The 23363-nt window shown below is 43.9% G+C and overlaps 1 protein-coding gene across 1 annotated transcript; it reads right to left on the reverse strand.

Moving 5' to 3' along the window:
* Nucleotides 1-2749: 2749 nt before the first annotated feature.
* Nucleotides 2750-21837, reverse strand: METAP1D (methionyl aminopeptidase type 1D, mitochondrial). The gene is made up of 8 exons (XM_009988320.2): nucleotides 21805-21837; nucleotides 18216-18364; nucleotides 17495-17537; nucleotides 13563-13726; nucleotides 4832-4929; nucleotides 4135-4182; nucleotides 3178-3256; nucleotides 2750-3031 (listed from the first exon to the last, which is right to left on the reverse strand). Exons 2-8 carry the CDS (start codon nucleotides 18356-18358, stop codon nucleotides 2953-2955), a joined length of 654 nt encoding a protein of 217 aa, XP_009986622.2. The 5' UTR covers nucleotides 18359-18364; nucleotides 21805-21837; the 3' UTR covers nucleotides 2750-2952.
* Nucleotides 21838-23363: the final 1526 nt, after the last annotated feature.

Genomic DNA, 23363 nt, shown 5'->3' on the forward strand with positions numbered 1-23363 from the left:
AACACTAATAGCAACATGCAGCCTTCCAGCATTAAACAGCCTGGGATTTGATCTGGCCTGGGCTGAACTTTCCCGGTTACACCTAGGCTGTCTAGGGTGCGCAGTTATCACGGTACCGCATCTATGTAATCGAGCGCGTTTTGGCAAAGGGAGAACACCAATAAAAGTGAACATTCGAAACAAATCGCGGCGCTGGTGTCGTTGGCGGTATTAGCGCCGACCCTTCTTCCCCCGCCGCCGCCGGGCACTGCCGGCAACGGGGCTGGGGCACGCCCGGCAGCGCCCGAGCGGTGCTCAGGCTCCGTCGGGCAGCGACTGTCCCTGAAGTAAGCAGCTACCGACGTGGGAAGCTGACAGGACCGAGACCCTCTGCTCCTGCTCTCTTTTTTTTTTTTTTTCATTAGTGGCTCTGTCGGCTTTAATTGCCCGTTTCCTAACGCCTCTTTTACATCCTCCCCCTCCTTTTTTTTTTTTTTTTTTTTTTTTTTTTTCAATTTGGCTCGCGATGCGCAAAGTTCATTTTCACAAAATCGCCGCGGCTTGGGGCGGGAAGGGGCAGTGGCGGCGTGTCCCCACACGGACTCCTCCGGCAGCCGGCTCTGCCCCCCTGGCCATGTAAGTGACCACCCGAGGCGGGTCTGCGCGCTTGTCCGAGGAGGGGACGGGGCGCCACGGCAGCTCCGCCACCTTCGCCGGCCTCGAGCCCGGCGGCTGCGGGGAGGGGAGGCTGCTCCCTGCTCGCCGGGTCCGCTGCCACCTCCTCCGGTCGGCCGGGCGCAGGCAGTCCCGGGACGAACCACAGCCCCGCCGGCCCCGCCAAAACCCCGCGGACCACGCGGCGCGGTTCTGTTCGGATTCGTCCTCCGGAGCGGGGCTGCCGCCGCCCCTCCGTGCAACGCCCGCCCTGGCCAGCGCGGCTTCGGCGGGCGCGGAGGGGCCGCGGCCGCGGGACGCCCAGACCCCGCGGGGGCGATCGCCCCGTCGAGGCTCTCGTCGTGCTTGCCCGGCAACACCTCCTGTGTGAAGGGCTTGTGGGGGCGTCGGCTGTCCCCTCACAGCCGAGGCATCTCCTTAGTCTCGTTCACCATCAGGACTACGAACGTGCGCCATCAATGCCAGCGCCTGGCCGCCACCGCTCCGCAGCGGCCGCTAAAACCCGCAGATCCGTCAGAGTTAACGAGGGGACTTCAGAGCCAACAGCGACTACCAGGAGCTGCCAGCAGCCCCCTTCCACGGGTCTGCGGGGAGGTTCCCTGCTCCCGGCTGCTCCGTTCCCGCCTCGCCCCGCGCGGCGGTGAGCGCGGGACGGGAGGTGGAGGCGGCCCGGCGGAGGGGCAGAGGACGGGGGGCAGCCGTTCTCCGCTCCAACCTTTCTCGCTTAGCACCTGCGGTGCCATCCAGCGGCTCCCGGCCCGGCCAAAACCCCCGGGACGCGCGGGACCCCCATGACCCCTCGGAGGGAGCAGCGCGGCCGGGCGGTGGGGTGTTAGGAAATAAAATATACGCCCCCCCCCCCCCCCCCCCCTCCGGCAGTGGTGGGTGTCCGTCGCCTCCCGCGGCAGCAGCGCGCTGTTTAACCTCCGTGTATTTGTAAACTTGTTGGCTGCATCGTTTTTTACAGGTTTTAAGGCCCTTCCAAGCTCCTCTCGGGGAGGACGGAGCTGAGCGGCGGCCCCGCGGTATCAGCCGTGTGCTGGGGGGGGTCCCGCTTTCTGAAAAGATGCTGTTAGAAACTATGAGAGCTGACAGCTCGCTGTACTCGAGTGAAAACAAACAGCAGAGCAAAGCTGTAAGGAAGAGGCTTACTTCTGCCCTGAACCGCCGAAGGAGCCGGTGCTGAGCAGCCGCAGCCGCCTGCCTGCACAACCGGCCAGCCCTCGCCACGGGACCGCATCTGCCTACAATTACGGGCGAGTTATTTGTACCAAAACCGCACCTCTCCTGCCGCGGGTCTGGGGCACCTCCGGATGTCACTTGCTTATCTCCAAGGCTACCCTGCATTTCACAGAACCGCGTCCTGCTCCTGTAGACTCTAAGTACCAAGGTTAGACCCGTCCGGCCCGACGGGGCGGTCAGCAACCGGCTACTTGCAAATCAAAGCCTCCACCCCCGGCAGGCCCGGGACAGAACCGCAGCGAGCGCGGGGCCAAGCGGCACCCGCAGCTCATGACGACCATCAGCTCCAAACTCCGGGCAGGAGCCGGGGCTCATCTTCCAGACCGCAAACTCCTCCGTTTCTCTTAAACGCTTAAATTACGGAGTGCTTCTCCCTTAACTAACGCGGGCACCACAGAGCAGTGATTACCCCAAACCGGCTAATTCTTCAAGCAGGGCAATTATTGATTTCCAAAGAAGAGCGCTTCGCATCTCATTTTTAATCACTTTTTGTGCTGTTCAAAGGGAAATTAGCCGAGGCAGGAAGGGGGGAACTGCTGCTGGGAAGGCTGCTGGGAAGAGGCTGCTGCCTCTGCCTGCCACCCTCGGGAAACTTTTTTCCATCCTGGTAGAAGTTACAGCCTGAGAAACAGCACTGTGCTAATCGCAGTGAAGACAAATTGACTCCATAGCTCAGCTATAAAGGGCAAATACTATGTTTCTCTGTCCTCTCAGCTGCACTGAGACCGTGTCATCTGATACGTTTGTCTCACGTAAGATTTGGAAGAGAGGGGCTCTCTGCCCCTCACCCCAAACAACCCAAACCCTTTGGACTTGCAGGCTGTCCATGCTGCTTCCAGGGTCACAACCAAGCCAAGGGACTTTTATTAAATATTCACCAGGTAACACACAGAAAAGACTATGTCCAGAGGTGACCTCTCAAGCTGCTTTTTCTGTCCCCTACAGCGACTTACGCAGCACCCATTCCCCTCAGAAATTACAGAAACCTCGTCTCTGTCCCGAGTGAAACTGGAAATCCCAGAAGCACAGTGGGTCCCTCCACTCCTTGCTCCATCTTTAGGCTTCTTCCACCAGTTTAGAGAGGATTTCTGCTCCCTTTGAGGTAATCACAATGGTATGTTCAAACTGCGCTGATCTGAAATGCACATTTAGCAGTTATTAGGGGGCAAATGCATCCATCGTGCCCGTAAAACTCACCCTTTTTTTTAATTTTTTTTTTTCTTTCGGCTGTCAGTGATCAGCTCCACAGCTTAGGAAAAATCATAAAATAAAATCGGGCACCTTTTATTGTCTACAGAAATTGCAGTCCATTTATCCTTCAGAATCTTAAATTCGGGGGATCCTTCCGTTATTATTGGCTCTGCAACAAGAAAAACAAAATGTTTTCTAAAGTTAGTCGCGCTCCCACGTGGACTGTGAAGCAAAAAAGGAGGGTGTCCCACAGGTAGCTCCCCTTCCGCACAGGTCCCGTCCTCCCTTGGGCTCTTGCAACACTAAAATGTGAACTAAAGAACGAAATATGGAGATAGGAATTTGCCCGTTCCTCCTTTGTAAAAGCGGGGAATTTTAATCAAGCTTTAATTAAGACCCCGTGGATAATAACCAAAGCACCAACCACACTTACAAACAGCAGATAGTTTTAGATATTTGAATTTTTTAAACAGGCTTAAAATGTTCATTAAATCAGCAAAACAACAATTTTCTTATTTCCCTCTAATTGCCACGCCATTTAGCCACACAGTGAGGAAGAGGGCTTTTCCCCACCACCTCTCCATCACTGGTATTGAGCACGTTCCGTCTGCGGGGCCAGGCTCCCACTGGTTACCGGCGCTGCAGCCCCCAAACCCAGAGAGCCGCTCTGGCAGCAGCAAAGGACTCCAGAGCCACTCGGCTGCTCGCGGCTTCGGGGACACGATCGCATGCTTCTCGTCCTCCACAGCCCACGCGTGCCGGCTGAGTCTCCGCCTCGCCAAAAATACGCCTCAAATATGTGATTTAATAATGTTTGCAATAAACATTTCGTTCTCTAAATCTTATCATTTGGAAGCTATTTCACCCAATTGGTTCCTTAATGCGTTTTTTTTTTAAATGATATTTTAATCTGCTTCCTAGGGGGTCAGTGTCGCCGACATCCCCCTATCTACATGGATATTTCTATACCCCAATAAAGAGACGGTACGGATATGGGCTGCTCTGTGCGTCCTTTTTTAAAGAAAACCATAGCAGAGAGTTACTAACCTATTGTGAACGCCATTCCCTCTTCCATTAACAAATCACTGTCATTGGCTACAAAAGAAAATAAAAACGCGTTTATGGCTGTTGGGGATTTTTTTTTTTTTTTAAAGTAAGCGCAACTGGGACTTGGTTTAAACCCCTTTTGGCCCCGCAGGTACCGTGCACGCCGGTCCCCGCCATGAACCGGAGCACCCGCCAAAAGCGATCCCGCCCGGCCGGAGTGGGGCCGCCCCGACGGCGACTCCTTCCTGGCTGGGTCCCGGGGCTTTAACGTTTCAGCAGCGATTTTTCTTTGCCCCGTGACAAACTTTGCCGGCGTGGTTCCGGCGCGGCGCGGGATGCAGGGGTACCGGCTTACCGGGTGCGGGGACGCGGCACACGGCGGCCGCCGCCTGGAGTCGCCGCCCGGAGCGGGGCGGGGGAGCCGGTCCGCGGGGCCCACCTGCCCCGACGGCTCCGTTAAACGAGCGATTTGTCCTGAAAAATACCCGCGCGACTCTCAGAAAGCGAGGCCGAGGCTGCCTGCCGGCTTCCCAGCGCGGAAAGCCTCCCCTCTGCCTCCCGGACCCCCCCCCAACACCGGCAACGTGGGTGAGTGCGGGGGGCTCTGCTCGTTTTACCCCCCTCCCCCGGAGTCATTTAATTGCTGGTGACAGAGAGCGCGTGGAGGGGGCAGGTCGGGCCGTCGGGAGCTGCTTACCATGGTGCCACACCTCGGGGTGCCCGTGGAAGTACGACCCGATGCCGTGGCCGACGAAGGAAGGGCAGACCTGGAAGCCACCCTGCCGTGCCACGGAACTGCGGGGACAAAGAGGACACTGTGAGGGAGCACACCCCAACCACCACCTCCACTAGCTTGCCCCAGATCCCTGCCACTGCATTGTTACCGGCAGTGGCATAACACGGCTCCTGCAAGCTCTCATCACCACCCCGGTGCTGGATTACCTCTTTGCTCCCATTCCAAAAGACAGCAGCCATCGGTGCTAGCACCAGTGAGCCATTGTTAGGTTTCAGAGTTAACATGCCCGCCAGCAGAGGCTGGTAACTCCTGTGCCAGCTCTGCTGTCTAAGCAAGATGGCAGCATGTTGTCTCCCTGTTCAGTAACCTTTTCCATGAGTTCACTGGGAACTCGTTTGAATGTGAGACAGCTAAATGGCAGCCAAGTCACACAGCTGAGGCCCTGGCACACCACTGCCCGCACTGGGCTTTCGGTAGGAGAAGAAGGTCCTGCTGCTGACAGGGAGAGTTGAGTCCTACCTGTTCCCTTTCAGAATACTTCAAACGTGCCATACCAAAATGTATTGTAACTCCAGTACATCTATTCATGCTAATTAACAACATATTTCTAATGAACTCATTACCACAGTGGCAAAAACAAATGGTAACCATTACGGCATTTCTATTCTGCTTGGGAGATCTGTCCTGTCCTTTGTGGCCTGCCTCAAGGAGGAGTATCTCCGAGAGATGCCTGCAGGAACACAGCTCAGCACTGATCCTTACCCATGTTGGGAAAGTAAAGTCCTATCCCAGTTCATAAAAATCAGAGGACCTGGAGATACGTGGGGTGTTCTCTGACTGCTAGGCCACCTCACGGCCACAGGCTTCACTCTCAGGCTCTGCCCTTACTCCAGCAGTGGTGGAAGGGGTGACTTGCAGCAGCTCAGCCAGGAGGGCTGGCCAAATCCGAAACAGAAATGTATGGAGATCTGAGGAGATCTGGAGGTGGATTAGAAGTGACAAGGAAGCTGCCCAGACCCCTGCATATCATCCCCACACTAATTCTGAAATCAAACAGGAGCAAGACAGGAAGGCACTTAGCCTGAAAAGATTTCACCTACAACATTAAAAGCTTCATTTGTTTGCTTTAAATCAAGGTAGGCACTTAAAAACTTCAGGTTTGCCTATATTTACACCTTAATGCAGTTTGACTGCAGGCGGAAAATCGGGAAAGTTCAGAAACTCAAATAAAAGTGTAAGCTCTCACAGAAATTAAAGCATGTTAAACCCCATGGGGAGGCCCTTATTCAGGTGCAAAGTGGCCTGAGCTAGATGTAGGCAGTAATCTCTTGGCACACCAGGCTTCACGGACCCAGCAGTGCTGGCTCCACTGCTCGTAGGTCACCATCCCAGAATTTAATGCCACTGCAATCGAGGGATATGGTGCTCCACCACAGCGAAACGGTGACAAGAGAGGAGAGTCGGGTCAATGGTTAATAATGCTGCAGTGTTCAGATCTTAAGAGCGCGTTTTAACAGGATTCGTATATTAGCTTTTACCTGCCCATTGCTCTGATACAAAGATTAATCACATTTCTTTCATTAACTCTGGAGAAGAATGGAAATTTCAAGTTTAGCTGTCTCCAAACTCCTCAGCACTGGCAAAGAGGGTTACCAATAGGCTAGAAGTTGGGCTTCACTTGGTTCTATTCAAAGTCCAGAGATTTTTACCTTAAACATCGTTTATGTGGAAAAAAATCATGAATGTTTATGCAGCGGTAAGTCCTACTAGCAATGGAAAAGACTTTCTCCCCTGCCTTTCTATCACGTTACCCGTGTCTGGGTCAGAGACTTGGTCTGCTGGCTATGATGATGCTGAAGGCTGAGGAAGAAACACAGGGAATGGCGAGGAGTTAGGAAGCCACAGTACTCAGAAACATACACAAAAGGAAACGGAAGAGCTCTGGCGACCAAGCCCAGAGCAAAGCAGATAACGATTCCCACACGGGTGAAGCGATCCTCTGAAGAGAGATGGGCGAAGCTGTCCACGCAACATGTGATAAGCTTTTCTTTCACCTGCTTCTGCAAGTCTTTTTGCAAAAGCATGAACAATCCCACTGACTATCCAGCTTTGCTGATGTCCTTACACAGTACCCCTGCTCACTGAAAGAGAGCACGGTCGTTTTTTGAGATGTTTTGTAATATTACAGGATTTCCCCTAAAAAAAATCCATCTTCTGTAGCAAGACAAAAAATTATTCTTCCGAGCACCATGGCTACATGCTTTCCTGCGGGCAGGGGAAGCTCTTGCCCCAGGATTCAGCTGGTGGAGGAGGGTGGCAGCAGCAGCAGCTGCGTGCTGGGCACTGGGCATACGAGTGCCGGGGCACAGAAGGCAGTGTTAAGACAGTATCCTGTCCTCAGGAAGTGAAAGAAGTGGTTCTTGTGCATTTCAATGGCAAACTCTGCCGATTTCTTGCCAAACAGCTTGAAAACAACTCTGTTGGCATCGGTACCTCAGCGGTTACTGTCTGTGATCAAAACAGGGGATCTTGGAGCTCACAGGGCTTTGACGTCTGCACTGACAGGTGCCTGTGTCCCCTCTTCTAACCACTTAATCATGTCTACATACAGAGCTTGGGTATTCTTTACATAAAATGTAACGTGGCCAATGAACCTGAAGTGACATAGAGAAAACCTGTGGAGAAAATAAGCTGCAGGTATGAAACAGCCACATTCAATCTGGCTGTAGTATTTGCATGTGCTTCAGAAGCACCTTATGGGGAATTTCACCACACAACTAATAGCTTTACTTTGGAGTACTTAAAAAATCCTAGTGAGCTCTTACATCCTTGTGGAGTAAAACACCCAGCTTTCATAAAAAACAAAGCTACTAACCCCAGCTACAACTTGCAAAGGTAATCCTGTAAAGGTACGTGTACATGCTGGCTGTAAATCCTGGCAGGGAGGACTTTGAAACGGCCCTGAGAAGAGTGAATTCAACTGTTGATCTTGGTCAGCCTCTCCAGCCTCCAGGACTCCCCAGCTGTGGACTCTAGTTTAAAAATCAGGATGTCATGGAGTGGAGCATTTTTGCCCAAGTTTGCCATTTGCTGCTGACAACAGCTCAACATTTTGGCTTCACTGACTCCTTGCCCAGCTCAGGATCTGTCAGTGGTGGCCTTTCTTTCTAGCCTTCCCTGGAAGGCAACCTTACAAGATCGCAGCCCCAGCTCCACACACCGCTCCTTGCAGACAGGCAGCGTAAGTTCAGGCAGCCGGAGGAGTCCCGACTGCAAGTGGGAAAGCAGTGAAGGTGTGAGGCAGGAGTCAGCACAGCTAAGCCGGGCTGCCTGGCATCTGCCGTGGGAAAGGAGAGCTGCACCGCTGGGTGGACGTGCCAGTCTGCCAGTTCCCCTTGGCTGCAGGGCATGCCCCAGCTGAAATCACTTCCAGAGCAAAAGCAGGGGCAGCAGAGCCACGCTGCACTGACAGCACCGAGAAAGGAAAAAAAAGAAGATTCTTCAGAATAATCATTGTTAAAATCATCCATTGACATTTGTCATCACACATTTTAGTCTTTGAGCCATGTTGCATGCTTGGGCAGAGGTGAATTGGGCAGGATTAAAAGCATAATCATTTAACGAGCCCAGTACTTGATTTTATGTTTTGCTGCCATGTGTTCCAGCCCAGTGGCTGCGGAGTCAAGAGTACCTGCAGTGCTGCTCCTCTTTTGCTGATGGCAAAGCCAGGCAAAATGTCTGGCATCAGGATGGACAAGCAGCGGCCCAGCTGGTAAAGGAACATCCCTGAGGGCCAGGCTGTCCACCTGAACCAAAGGCAGAGCCTCTTGCATGGTGGTATCATGCTTCTGAGAGTGAACAGAGACAGGAGAGTTGGGCATCAATTCCCTGCTAAGCATCCTCTTCCCGTGTTGCCAGACAACAGCTAATTCTGAAAAAGCAAGGATAAGTGTGCAGACATGCATTGCTGTCCTGCCAGCTGCCCAACAGGGAAATTGCGACAAACCAGCAACAGGCAGGACCATCTCTCTACAAAGCTCTTCCTGATCCTCTGGAGCCTCCCCTGAAAGGAGTTCTTTGGTGAATGGGATAAATCTCTCTAGCTAAGAAGCTGAAAAGCAGGTCTAAAGAATTTCCTTAGGGGGCTGGTCCTGTGCAGATAGCCTCTCGGAGAATCTACGGGATAACTGGCATCCCAGCTCCAGAGGAAAAAACATCCATTCAGTCTTAGGACTGGAACTCGCATTTTTTTTTGGGGAAAAACCACCCCAAAACATGCATTTTCTTTTCTTTCTACCGAATTTTGTGACTTTTTTTCCTCAAGGCAGGTCTGGTCCAGTATTCTAAGCCCTCACCAAAGAAACAACGTGAAACAAATGCCATTTTCAGCATTGACGGCAACTGCCTCTCTGGGCTCTTAGTGGCACAAGGGAAGAATTCGGCTGATCAGACAAGATGGCACAGACTGCTTCGCTACCCAGGTTGAATGTCCTGGTGAACTGATTTCCAGCTAGGGATACTTCTCCCGCAGTGCCAGCTTCGCTCCCCAGGGATGAAACTTTATCAACAGTGGTTTTGCAGAGCAGCATGACATAAACGGCTGAAGTTGCTAAACAAACCTGTCTTACACGTCTGGGCAGTGAACACCATCAGGAAGCACTGAAAGCAATAACAGACCTATGAGAAGTGTTTTCTTACTTAGGGATCCATATGAATGTATCTTTTTTTTTTTTTTTTAATTAGAAGTAATCACATTTTTCTTAGATATGTGGTTAGTAAAATGACCACTGAATGGCATGTTTGCTTTCTTTAAAAAAAAATTCTTGAAAACAGCATCAGCCTAAACTAGATTTGCTCATAATAAAAATACTAATTTTGAATACTACCATATTACTGAATTAGAGAAATTACAAAATTCTACTGGGAAAACATTAAAGTATTTTTCTCTTAAACAGTAATCCTAGACTGAGGGAATGCACAAGTTCAGGGATTCCCTATAATGACAATAAATGTTGAGGTATAATTAGTAATATTTTTGAAAGCCAACAATTGTTTTTTGAAAGAAAGGTACATTTTAGTTTCAAACTGGAACACAAATTACTGTATTTTTCTTACAATAGTGCTGAACTTTTATTTGAGGTTCTCTGTTTCTGAAAGCAGACATGATGGATTGAAATAAAAGATAATTTATTGCAATGCTTACTTTCAAGTGCAGAGAGAAGCAGTGTAATTGTAATTTACAGTAGCTGTCAAGGAAAATCTATCACAGATGACATTAAAATGACTTATTTTGCCTGAGCCACTTATTGTTTAAATGTGCATAATCTGATAGAAACAGATTTTTTTTTTTAAATCTGCTTTATATTGTTCTAAATTAATATCAAAACATATACTTAGGAGTTAAACATTTTAAACCATTTATTAATACTTTCATCACTACTATTTTTTCCTATGAGTTGGAAATTGGTTTATTTAACAATATCACGTTTATGTTTTTTAGCTCTCTACACTCACAACACTTCCACATACCTAAACTCACTGTCTAAAAGTAGATTTCAAACTAATTTGTTTCTGTCTGAAACGTCAGAAATGGTAGAAAAAAATGGAACATAGGGCCCAATTCTGTTTCCACTGGAGCTGGTCGACAGTTTTGCCACCACCTTTGATAAGAACAGGTTAGCAAAGACTCAAATTTTTCTAAGCAAAGTCACCTACAAATTCATGCAATCTTTTATTTGCAACTTGTAGCTGATGGGAAAAGGAACTGCTATCCAAGGAACACTCAGTGTCAGATATCGAGCTTCCATAACAAAGACTACATTAGAATACTGAATGCAAAATTACCTCTGCGATATAATTATTCCCAAACCTACTGTAGAGAGGAAATATTCTGATTATTTCTGCTTAAGATACATTCTGCATATCACTTCAGCACCTTTATAGAAAATATTGATGACAGAAACCTAGACACATTTCCATTCTGATGGGCCTAAAGGTTTTCAGCTTGTAGATGCTTGTTCTCAAGTATTTATGATTTCTAACTGTTCTGAAAGTTAAGATTTTGATATATGTATTATGTACGTATGTCTGTCTGCATGCAAATGTCAAATGACAACCCGAAACACACAGCTTCACCAAACCAAGGCGATCTTTTGGCAGAGGCAGTGTTAAAGTAGTTCTAAACAAACCAACCCATTTAAATCGTCTACACGATCAAATCTTGAGAAATAAAGTTAATGACCTGCTATTTCATATGTAGTTTTGAACAGCTACTAGCTTTGATTAATCTGCTTTTCAAAGGGGGCGCAGACTACATATTTACACTTTGCAAGTAAACTGACCTCCGCACCAACACAGCAGAAATCGAATGTCACATTCAATTCTCTTCTTCTTCTTCTTTCTTTTTTCTTTCTTTTTTTTTTTTTTTTTAAATACAGCTAAAATTAATGTAGTGGATCTGTAATGAAATGCATTATCCTGCATGGAGATTTATCAGATTTTCCAACTGAATGCCACGCTTTGCTAGCACTAGCTGGAGTTCACCTGCATGTTGGTGTGGCGTGTGGCTCTTTTTTGTAAAGAGTTAAGTTGAACACAAAAAAAGGGAACAAAGGTCAGCACCCAGCCGCCACTTGAATGTGAGATTTTTCTTTTTATTCCCCTTGATGTATACTAGGCTCTGTGTTATTAGTCTTAATGATGGAAAATTGTAGTGTTGATACAAATCTTTTTTTCAAAGTAGTAGGCGGGAGCTCCATTTGTTAGTAAGTTTTTTTGTGACTAAAAGCCACGGACAGTACATTTATGTAGCAGTAAAAGGCCTAGATGCTCTTTCCATAGCAGAGCTAATTATTCCTACTGTGACCTTACTGATCTACCCTGTTCCTAGTACATCTCATCTGCACGCCTGTTCCTCTGTGTAGATGGTGTCAGAGAATATGAAAAACCCTATAATGAAACCATTTTCATGATGGAGAAAGGCTACTGGAGTTGCACTTGCTACAAAGAGGCTCAATTATATGAGTAATTGTGATAATTTTCTACATTCATAGCCTTCAATGGGGAAAAAAGAATGAGAGCCACAAAGGAAAATTACTTTAACAAGAAAGTACAGAGAGTAAAAATGGAAGAAGAGACAAAAAGGGAGAAAAAAATAACCAGAAAAAAAGTTTAAAAAATAGATCTGGAGGGAGGAATAGCAAGACAGGGAGAACAACAGAAATGCTCAAAAAGCCTATGTGCAGCTGTGTTGCACAATTAAATTGAATTTTTTTTCTGCAGTTGATGAATGTGACTACTGCAAATGTGCCTCTGTAGTTAGCTATCATTTGTTGTTCCGTGACAGGAAAAGGATAATTACCTCTCAGAGAGAATCAAAGGCTGACATGCCCTTTAGACACAGCCATGAATGCAGAGCTCGATAGAATGCTTGAATAAGAATCCAGTGTTCTGTGCCCCCTTCTACTCAAGAATAAATTTTGTTAAAATGCAAGAGCACCACCAGTAAATTTGTTGAACCCTAGGTGTTCAAAAATATGAGGTGCATCTATCGACTCATCCCATTTGCAAAAATAAAACTACATTTTGAATTCACTTCTATTATATTCATGGACAGTAAGATAGTGAGATATGCATTAAATTTCTTTTCCCAGTAGGGGTCTGATTCAACATTTCCTATGAAAGAACAGAAAGACACTATCCTTTTTCTCCAGGCTAGTTAGCCTATAATTTAAAACTGTCAAAAACACAATTTTATACAAAGTCTTCAATAAAAGCTTCTCAGATATAACCCAAAGAGGTTTTACTAAAGTTTGATTCAGACTCTGTTACAATATTTTTAAAGCTATAAATACATCTAACTGATATTTTGCCGTTCTCTTTTTTCCTTAAAGTATTTGAAGATTTACAAGGAAAAAAAAGCAGCATCCTTTCAAGGTGACTAAGCCTTGCAGCTTTTAAGTAATCAGAATATATTCAATAGCATGTTGGGACCATTAATAGTCCAGTGAAGTATTGCTTAATGAAATGTATACGATATATGTCTATTTTTTTTTTGGCAAACATTTTAAAATAATCCATAGGTACCTTCAAAAACTAAGCTGCATTTTTATTCAAAACTGCCAGCAGAAGAAGAGTCATGACTGCATTTATGTGAAGGCTAGAAGAGATGCAAAATAGGGAAAAATCTCTGAATGTGAGCGCTTTTTCCTTGTGATGTTTGCATGCACTGCTCTTTGTAAGATCAGAAGCTCTTGAGTTAAATATTTTTGTACTTTTTAAACAAAGAGACTTATTTATGTCGACTATTTTCTTTGTAACATTCGCTATTACTATACAATGAAAACAATGGTTTCTAACATTATATCATTAGACAGATCTGGTGTAGTTTCACATACAAATAAAAAAATAAACAAAAAACAACCACAAATTACATCCGTTAATTTAAATTTACCTTATGAATATCTTTGACTCTTTCTACAGCTATCTTTGCTGACCCTAGTGTAATTCACTTTAAAAAAAAAAAAATCTCTCTTACCCAAGGAACAACATTATAGCTTGGCAGTTCACATACTGATATCAGACTGAAATGATGGTTTTGAATCATAAAACATGTCATCAGCTTTATACCAAACCACCAATAACCTTTGTCCCACTTGCCAGCCCTCCCTTTACTTGTCAATATAAGGCTTACCTGATTGTGTTTCCAATTACAGAGAAGGGAGCCCCTGGTCTGCAAGCAGCAATTGCTTCATCTCTACATTTCCTGGCAACCTCCACTAACTTTTGACCAGATTTATCCACATTGCCCACCAAAAAGGTTTCAGAAGTGTCACCATGGTAGCCATTGTAATATACCTAAACATATGCAGAAATGTAAAGACCTTTTCTCGTTTTGCATCCAGACACATATCGTCTCCTTAATTAAATCCATTCTTTCTAAGATCAAGCTATATATTGCAACAGATAGACCATGAGTAAGCTGTACTTGTGAGAATGAGACTGGAAAAGCAAAGTGTCGCAGAGAAAAGAAAAAAATAAAAAGGTGTGAAAGACTGCAAGGTGCGCAAGGGCTGACAATTAAAAATTCAAGAAATGCAAAAGTTGTGCGTCTCTGCCCCGTGGTGCACCAGGTGACGACATTACTCACCCACAAGACATAAGACTAACTGGGCTGTATACGAGAAGATGGGTAGGGGCCATGCATGGGCTGAAGGGCGCCTTGGGGGCTCTTGGGTGCCCACCTGCCCCGGCTGCCCACCCCTACTCACACCCCACAGGGGTAGGACATTGAGCCCTGGTGCTGGCCAGGGGTGCCAGGATACCCATCGTCAGCTACTGGGGAGACCCGTCCCTCTGCAGCCAGCATACCCTGGCAGGGTTTTGAAGTGATGCTGTGCACAGTTGCACCAGAGGTGGACTCTGATATCAACATCCAGAGGGAACCCCACAGAAAGCACGGGCCAAACCCACCACCAGTCGTTGCATGTTTTCTTTATCCTCATTTTTGAACTACAATGTGGCATTAACACTGGATCTTACTTCTGATTTCCAGAGATAAATTTTGGAAGAGAATAAATGCACTATTATGGCACCGTGAAGTTTCACATGCTGAAAATGTAGCACCCTGTTGAACTAATTATGTATTGGGTTTGTTTTTTTTGACATTTCACAGGTTTTAAGTCTCAGTTTTCCAGAAATTCTCTGCCAGGCATAGGAAACCCTGGCTACGCACTATGGAGCTCTGCAACGCGCCATTAAAATGGGGTTTGCAGCTCTGCAGTACGGCAGGCAGGCGCATAATTGTAAGACCAAGCCAAATTTCCCTACGGAAAGACAAATTATAATGGTGCACAGTTTTGATCTTCTAAAACATTTTTTCTCCTGCGAACAGTGGGCAACTATCCTTCTAGGACTAATAACTCACAAAGCTCGAAGCACTGAACTTTTGCCACTGGCGAGCTATTTGTGAAAGACAGACTCACATTCTTTTTGGTCGATTCTAAACTAAAAAAAAAAGTAAAAAAAAAATTGGCTACAGACAGTTTATCCCAAGGCCAGGTTTGTGTTCAGGCCGAGATGTGAAGAAAATGCAGGCAGTTTGGAGTGAAGAGCGTTTTAGAGAAAGGTGAGGGCCAGCAAGGACCCAACCGCGTCGCCACTGCTCTGGCGGAGAGTGCCAGCGATCCCTTGCTCTACACCTTCCTCTGCCAGTACAGTTGCCACTAAATCTTTTTTTTTTTTATAATTTAATGCCCATTGGGAAGGTTTTAATCCAGCTAGTTCATATTTAAACTGAACTAGTTCATTTTTAGCTCCAGCAAGTACAACACACAAAACCCCAGCATTAAACATCATCATCCTAGAAAAACAAATACAGATATAAAACATAGGAGAGTTTAAAAATAATAATAATATTTACTGCAGCCCATCAACTGCAATTACATTTTTTTGACGTTAATAAGCTACAACCACAGCAACTGTAACACACTAATTCCTTAAAAGTCAATGAAAGAAACAAGTTGTAAGAAACATTAACCTGGTAATGCTGGCTGAAAATTGTGCTATGCTGAGGATTCTGTGATGGATAATGCCATTGTTTCTACACTAAAATACATTTTAAAGGCTACATGAGTCAAGACAATAAAATTTGTATTTCATGTATGAAATTCTACCATCTTAATTGTGCAAAAACGATTTTTTTCTTCAAATGATTTGTACATAGCATGAAGTGTTTACACTTAATAACCAGAATATTATTTAATCATTTTACAGAACCTGTACACAATTATAAAGTGTTGTGCAATATTTACTTTGATTTTTATTCTGTCCACCTGTGAAATGCTGCAGTTTTGCTCATTAAAAATAAGCTAAAAGATCAATTAGCAATGCTGAAAAATAGAATTTTTTCCTCAGCTATTTTGCAACTGAGCAATTACCAAACACAGCACAGTTCAGTTTTAAAAGATAAAAAAACCTTACAAAGATAATCAGCAACTCCCATCCTTTCAGGAATCTTCACATTCACAGAAATGTCAAGATTTATTTTATTTTATGAGGGTAAACAGAAAACAAATAAAAATATGTCTTCAAAAAGACCAGCAACACTTAGTCAGATGTTATTTGTAAAGCAGAGTGGACAAAGTATTCACACCACATTAATATAAAAATGTCTCATTTAGTTTATCATGGAAAGTATCTGTGACATGAATCTACACTTTTTTATAATCTAAGATGTCATTATTATCCTGACAGATAAAAAAAGAAAATGAACCTTAAAGAGATGCAAATAAATCAGATGTTAAATCCTTAGCAAACTGATTCAGTCTAATAAAATGAGCAAAGCTACACCAGTTCACCAAAGTAAAAACGTAAGCCAAAAATACACTTTAAAAATTATAGATTGCACTGTGAAAAGCTGATAGTAAGAGTTCTAGAATTAGAAAGTACGGAAATGGGGAAAAATTTAGAAAGATGAAAAAAATGAACCAAATCAAACCCACTTCTGGATCACACATGAGCATACCATGGGAAAAGGGTCACTGACCCTAATTTTAATAGAAAAAATATTTCAGAAAGCTTGAATCTCATGCACAGAGGTAGGTCTGCTGGACATTTCTTCACTTCTGCCAGTATGAAATTCAGGCCCATGGAAAATAGTATCAAGTTACCAAGAGTTTCTTTAATGATTAAAAAAGCTTGTTTTTATGAGATGTTCCTCCCTTGTGTGTGACATACTATTGCAAAATAATGTTGAGATTCAAAAGACGTCTGTGTTCACATTAGAAATAAACAGCACTTTGCTGAAAATAAAAACATGCATAGTAAAAAGAATAAAAGCTTCTGCAAGAGACGAGTAATTACTTTTTTTTTTTCATAAATGAAATGAGAATTAGGTTTCCAGTTTCCGTACTTTCTTGCTCCCAAGAAAATCCAGCCAGTGTTTATTTAAATAGCTATAATTGACCATTCCCTGGAAATATTAAGTCACAGTTATATCACACTATTTCTGTTTCTGTGCAAAAGGTTCAGGGCTTTTATACCAGAAATGGAACACAACACTACCTTCGGGGATTTTAATAAATGTAGGGAACACTGCTAGCAAAAGAGTTGCTGTCCAAATAGACTGACATACACAGGCCAATGTAGCCTCTAATGACAGAGTAAGATAATGACAGGCCCCACTCAAAATCAGCAGGAAGAGGAAGATCAATCTTGGCAGAGTGAAGGAAAAATGCTGGCTTTCTTCATGTTAGCTCATCTCATACATATCTATCTTCAGCTGCTGCCCAGTACTGTGGTGCTCTGCATTAACTACACAGTGGATCAATAACAATTACACCTTCTCAAAAACATGACACATAGCAGGATTGGGTTGACATTTCACTTAGGCCAACATTGATCTCAGTGCATCTGATTCCAGTCCTAAATTCAAGTCAGGCCTGGGTCTAGCTGGAATAAACACACAGTTAAAAACAAAAAAAAGGAAACCAGCTGCTTGTGCCTTGGCTCAGAAGTAAACAGCACATCCATCTGTGCATCCCCCATCTCCAATCCACTATTCTTCCTGTTGCTACTAGTGATTCTAAAGTTGATCAAAGACTATTTTTTATATGAATTACTCACCGTGACATCAATGTTGATAATATCTCCATCCTGAAGAGGTCGACTGAAACATAAACAGAAAAAAAAAAAAAATAATGGTGACAGACAGTTCCCAACAAAGGGAATGTAAGAATAAACACCTAATGACACATACATAAAAAATCAGGGGGTAGATATTTTGTGATGGAGGAAGGCAGAGGCAAACAGAATAACCATTTTTAATGTTCAGCTCTCACTACTTAGAGAACAAGCGCAGCTGAATATAAAATAATGAGAAACAACTACCAGAAAGACATATCAACACCTGAAAAATCTACCATTATATTTATTCTTTTTCTCTCACTAGGGTTCATATTTTACTTTGTGAGCAGCTGAATGCATTGCAAATAAAAAAAACCCCAACACATAAATTCAAATACATTTATTCCTTACTCTATACTTATTTTGCTGGAGGAGAAAAAAAAAATCAGACTGTACTGTTTGTTTTTTTTTTTCCACACACTAAAGGTGTTATGCTATTTTTTTTTAAGTGTCTGGACAAACAGGACAATATTTTTTTTTCTATTTCACATATATTTCTATAACGTCTATCAGCATCATGCAGTAACATGATACGCATCTGCAATATGTTTACATATGACATTTAGTTAAGCTGAAGTATGTTCAATATTAAACAACATTTATTAATTTCAGTTTAACATTTTCATTCCCGGTGGTAAAATGTATATTATTGGGGAAATACCTGTCAGGAATACCATGACATACCACGTTGTTTACAGAAGTACAAACAGATTTTGGAAAACCTCCATAGCCCAGAGGTGACGGATAGGCATTCTGTCTGATTATTTCATGATGAACAATGGAATCTATTTCTTCAGTTGTCATGCCAACCTAAAATATCAAACATAACATCCTGTTAAAAAAGCAAAGATAGTTTCCCATATTTACTGAATGTGATTGCAGCCAAGCGTTTCAGTGAAATCTTGGAGGTTTCAAATACGCTGCTTTGATACAAAACACTAAACTGTCTGAAACACTTTATTGATATATTGGACCTTCTCTTTTTAAAGAGAAAAAGGTTTTAAATAAAGCATGCAGTAGAAATGAGCACTCAAAGGTTCCTAGAAAACCTAAAATACTGTCTACTTCCCTTCCGCTCTTTTTTCCACATTTGCTTTCTCAAAGACACCAATTTTCCATGGCATCTTGTTTCAGTAGCTGCTACAGAAATGTCTGGTTTCAATGCCTTCAGTCCTTTAAAACATAACACTACTTTTTCTTTTTATTTGTAAAACAAGATCTTAATTCTTGTAACTGCCCAGTGCATTTATCATCATGGACTGTGCATTTTATGAAATTGTCTTCCAAGTATTCTTTAATTTAAAAAAAACATTCAAATATTTGGCTTCATATCTTGAGGATATTTTACTTAAAGTTGCCATAGCCTGGGTGATGACAGTGAATCTACAAGCGCTTATCCACCATTTTTAGAAATCTTCATTTTTATGCGTGATCATTCTAGATTCATCTTTTTCTCACAATTTTACATATTAAAAAAACCTGTCATAAATCGTTCACTCATTTTCCAAGTATCCATGGAGTGCAAAATGCATATGCTTAAAATAACATTCTTCTTGCTTTTCTTTTGGATCGACTCTGTCTCTGGAATGGTTAGAGCTGAAATTTGAAATTTGGTAGGGAAACCTCCCTCATTGAGAAGAAGTGCCTTTGAGGGTTCCTCTGCAAATTGATTCTGATTTGAATGAGTTTTGAGCCTTTGAAAATCATACTTCGTACACACACACTACAGTGGCTGTGATTTTGGAGGACTTTTTAGTAAGACGCGGAATATAGGTAGGCTGCGGCGCAGGAGGCGTACTTATCCATATATTGAAATAGTCCATGATCACGCACAGTGAATACAGCGGAGTGCACTTGTGTACTGTTTCGAGGATAAAACCAGTCTGTTTGCTCAGCTTGCATCTTGTTCAGCATGAAAACGTGGTTGGGCAGATGAGGAGCGATGAACCCACTCAAGACCAGGACTTGGGGTCACCGTGCAATCCCCCGGCTTTGCAGTAGCGGTTGCAGCCTCTGCGCTGGGATGGCAGCCGCAGCCCCGAAGCGCTGCCTGTATTGGATACTGCAGCATTCGGTTCTGGATAAATACAGGTTTGTTGCTCCTGCCTTCGCTCACCCATCTATCATCTTCCGCTGACAGACAAACTGAACCGCTATGTACCAGATTGGGTGCTGTGTGCTGCCGCTCTGCTCAAGGAATTCGATGGGGCTTTTGGACGCTCAGCAGACAGATCTGTGCTCTCTGCACGGGAGGCTTACATGCTGTGAAAAGTTCTGCTTTTAACAGTATCTGCTTCGCTTTTTAAAGAAGTTTTTGCTGGCTGGGCAAGGTTGAGGAGGCACCTACTGTGCACCTCATCCCTTATTTGGGACAGGGCAATCTGATGCTATCTGACAAAATACTTCCATGTCATAGAATTTGCTGCTTATTCCCAAATCTTTAACTCGAACCCAGGAAATGTCATCATATACAATACCATATTGTATTTTTAAGTCCCATAGGCAGTAAACGGTAATATCAAAACCACACTCAGTCCAAACTTTGTCTCTCTGCATCCCTGCATTATAATGCAGCTCTGTTATACTGAGGGATGTTACTGCCATTAGCTGAAGCACAGGCGAGTGCTGGTTTGGAGGGCTATGTGCAAGGCGGGTTCAGCAAGACAACAGGAATAGGTGGAGGGATGGGGCTCTTCAGATAAAATAGAAATGCAGAGTTTACCTTCTGAGAGTAGCCTAAAAGAGCTTGGTTTGTTTAGTCTGGCACACTGAAAGCTGTAATAGCTCTATTACTGCGTGAAGGGGACCAACTGAAGGAAAGGCAGGAAACTGTTTAAATTAGAGCAATGTTGGCACAAGAGCAAATGAGTATAAACTGGCCACGTGCAGCATCAGGCTGGAAAGGAGAAGACGCTCCCTGCCAATGAGGGAGGGTTTTAGAGCATCCTCCCAGTTAGGAGAGTCTCGGCCAAACAATTACTGATGTAAAACGGAGCTCACCACCTGTATGCAGCTGACCTGGGCAGTGGTCTCAGCACGGCAGTTCTAAGTGCCACCTCCATCTCAGTCCACAGCTCTCAGTCATGTAATTCTCACCTTTTACACCTTCTCACTCCAAAATGTTCATTATATGTATGTAGTATTTTGCTATTATGTATGATTTGACATATACTACGAACTGCTTCATAAACCACACCATGCTGCATACATACGTATTTTACTCATGATAACAACCAAAGAGTATTAGTGAAAAGCTGCTCTCATTCAAAACCCATGTTGGACCTTGATCATTCAGAAACATGTACATGCCCTTAACTTTACATGAATAAGTTTTACAGTGCTGGGAAATAATTTCGCACAAAGAAGTTAAACACATATAAGCGTAGGTAAGATTAAAGTTTCAGGCAGTTTTGTTATTGGTCACCCCAGCTCCAGAATTAAACCTCTGGGAAAGTGTTATCATAGCTGAAAGAAAAATGCATGGTAAACCAATAATTTTTTCCCCTTTTAAGTCAATGGCATTGACCTACAGTCCCCATCTATCTCTGCATCTCATAGCTACTCAACCCATTTTACCCTATCCAGTATGCTATTACATGAAATACCAAGGCAAGGCTAAAAAAGCACTCCTTCATCTGCAAAACCTGGTAGTAGGCTCCTCCCAGTACATTTTAACTTGGGAGGTATCCCAAAAAGCATACTGTAGAAACATTACTGGAAAACATGAGGCTTTATTATCAATGCACTCTGGAAAATTGTGTGGAATTTGGCAGCTGTTTTTCCAACGGCAGCTCTACATGTCGCTCCAGACCCCACGGAACAGCAAGGGGCTGAAGGATGGATGGGAACAGAGGAGGTAGCACAGCCCTTCAGACTTCCACACATGCAGAGCTGGAAAGTAGGACGTACAAGGAAGATGAGCCATGAAATGAAAGGAGAAAGCGTAGCGTGGGCCTTATGAGAAACTCAAATGATTTGGCACAATCCAAACAGAGGGAGATCACAGACAGAGATATTATGCCTGAGCCAGCCAGTACTACTAAGTACTACATAGGTCCCAAACACAGAAATAATTAAACAGGCATATCATGGACTGAATAAAAAGTTAATAAATCCTTCTTTTTTCAGGATCTAACCTAAAGTTGGATGCACATCAAGGGAAAGTGGGAGAAAAAAAAAGTAGAAAAAACTCCAAACAAGTGAAAGCATAAAAGACGTCCAAGCTGTTACGGGACTTCTATAATTGTTACCTTTAAGCCCCTTCCAGTCAGAAGCAGGACATGACGGGCCAACTGACAAGCTTGACGAAGCCCTTGAATCTGATCTTCATTCTTAATTTCTATGTCGTCTCCCCAGTCTGGTACAATGCCTGTCGTCACATAGTCTGGCTTCTCTATGTGCTTGGAGAAAAAGGATTGAAAATGAAGATCAGAAAACTGAGCATGACAATGGGATCATTTTCTCAGATACTGCCTCCTGCTTCATGGCAGCTTGCCCTTTCTGTCGTAGTATCGACCTTCCTAAGCCATCAGGGCAAACCCTCAAGGCTGCCTCAGTATTTCTTCCACTGCCCTTTTGAACTTAACATTGCCTGTTACTACTGACTTATACAGTCTGTTAACCTTCCAGTACTGAAACCCCAGATACTGCAGCTGACTTCCAGCACAGACAGTTGCAAGTTTTGAAACTGTGAGAGAAAGACTTAAAAACTCTTCATTTTCTTCTGCAAAGAGCAGCACATGTTCTACAAAAGGCATCTAAACACTGGAACTGACAGGACAAACATCGTAATTAGGCTCAAAAATAAAACTTATCAAACCTTTAGTTTCTTGCTCTGACGAAACTCCTGTTAACTTTCATGAGATTGCTTTTTTACTAAGAACCTCAGGATTTAACTTCTTTTAATCTAGAGTTTTTACTTATTAATCCAGTTCACACGCTGCCCATCTGCAACACTATGCAAGGGTATCCCAATTCTCTGTGTCAAGGAAAGTGTAATAAACTTACTTTTTTTTTTTTACAGAAAGTTCTCAGCCCTCATATAGAGGTAAAATTTCACTTCCGATTTTTTTAAATCCACAATAATTTCTTGACAAGTGTATGAACACAACAAAGTAATAATAACGGTAACATCTTGTGCGGAGAGATGGAAATGCGCTTTCTCTTGGAGGGTCCTGGGCTGTTTCACTGGCTGGGGGAGAGTCCCTTCGCCCACCACAGCCAGGTTGATTCTCTGCCATGTCAACCATGGGGTGAGTTTTGCACCGACTTCACAAAATACAGAATCAAGCTGGTAGACAGAAAACAAAGTGGGGACTTGTGCTGTACACAACAAGACCATATAACAGCAGGGTGTAGGAGTAAAAAAGAGTGGTGCAACCAATTAACTCTAGCAGGACTTTAATTAGGAAGACTATTATTACTCCTACAGGTATTTAATTTCTACTCTGATAAAAAGTGAAACTATCTTTAGTGGACTTATGTCAACAGAATTTCAGATCCACATTTCATTCAAATTAATGGCATATCAATGCTAATAACATCCTATTGGAGTAGTTTGGGACTTAATTTAGAAAAAAAACCCATAATCTGCTGGATTAGCAACTCCATGCACAGCAGCACCCTTGCTTTCCCCTTGAAGGGCACTTATCCAGTAACTGGTGAGACCTGACCCTGCTGACCTGTAAGGTCTGTTAGGGGAGAAGCCCAAAGCAGTGTACATACAAATGTCGATGTATACAGTTTCACACCAACATCTTGAAAAATAACATGTTATTTCAATGTGACTTCTGGCATACTCTGTATAAAG

The sequence above is a fragment of the Tauraco erythrolophus genome, chromosome 8 (assembly GCF_009769465.1).
Source record: "Tauraco erythrolophus isolate bTauEry1 chromosome 8, bTauEry1.pri, whole genome shotgun sequence".
Lineage (NCBI taxonomy): Eukaryota > Metazoa > Chordata > Aves > Musophagiformes > Musophagidae > Tauraco > Tauraco erythrolophus.

Excerpts from the sequence above, each read along its gene's own strand:
- METAP1D (XM_009988320.2), bottom strand. The coding sequence starts at position 18,358 with ATGACAACTGAAGAAATAGATTCCATTGTTCATCATGAAATAATCAGA. Across the intron at positions 4,930-13,562 it reads GTAATTGGAAACACAATCAG|TTCCGTGGCACGGCAGGGTG; the intron begins GTAAGCCTTATA and ends TTGTCCCCGCAG. Across the intron at positions 3,257-4,134 it reads GGGAATGGCGTTCACAATAG|AGCCAATAATAACGGAAGGA; the intron begins GTTAGTAACTCT and ends TTCTTGTTGCAG.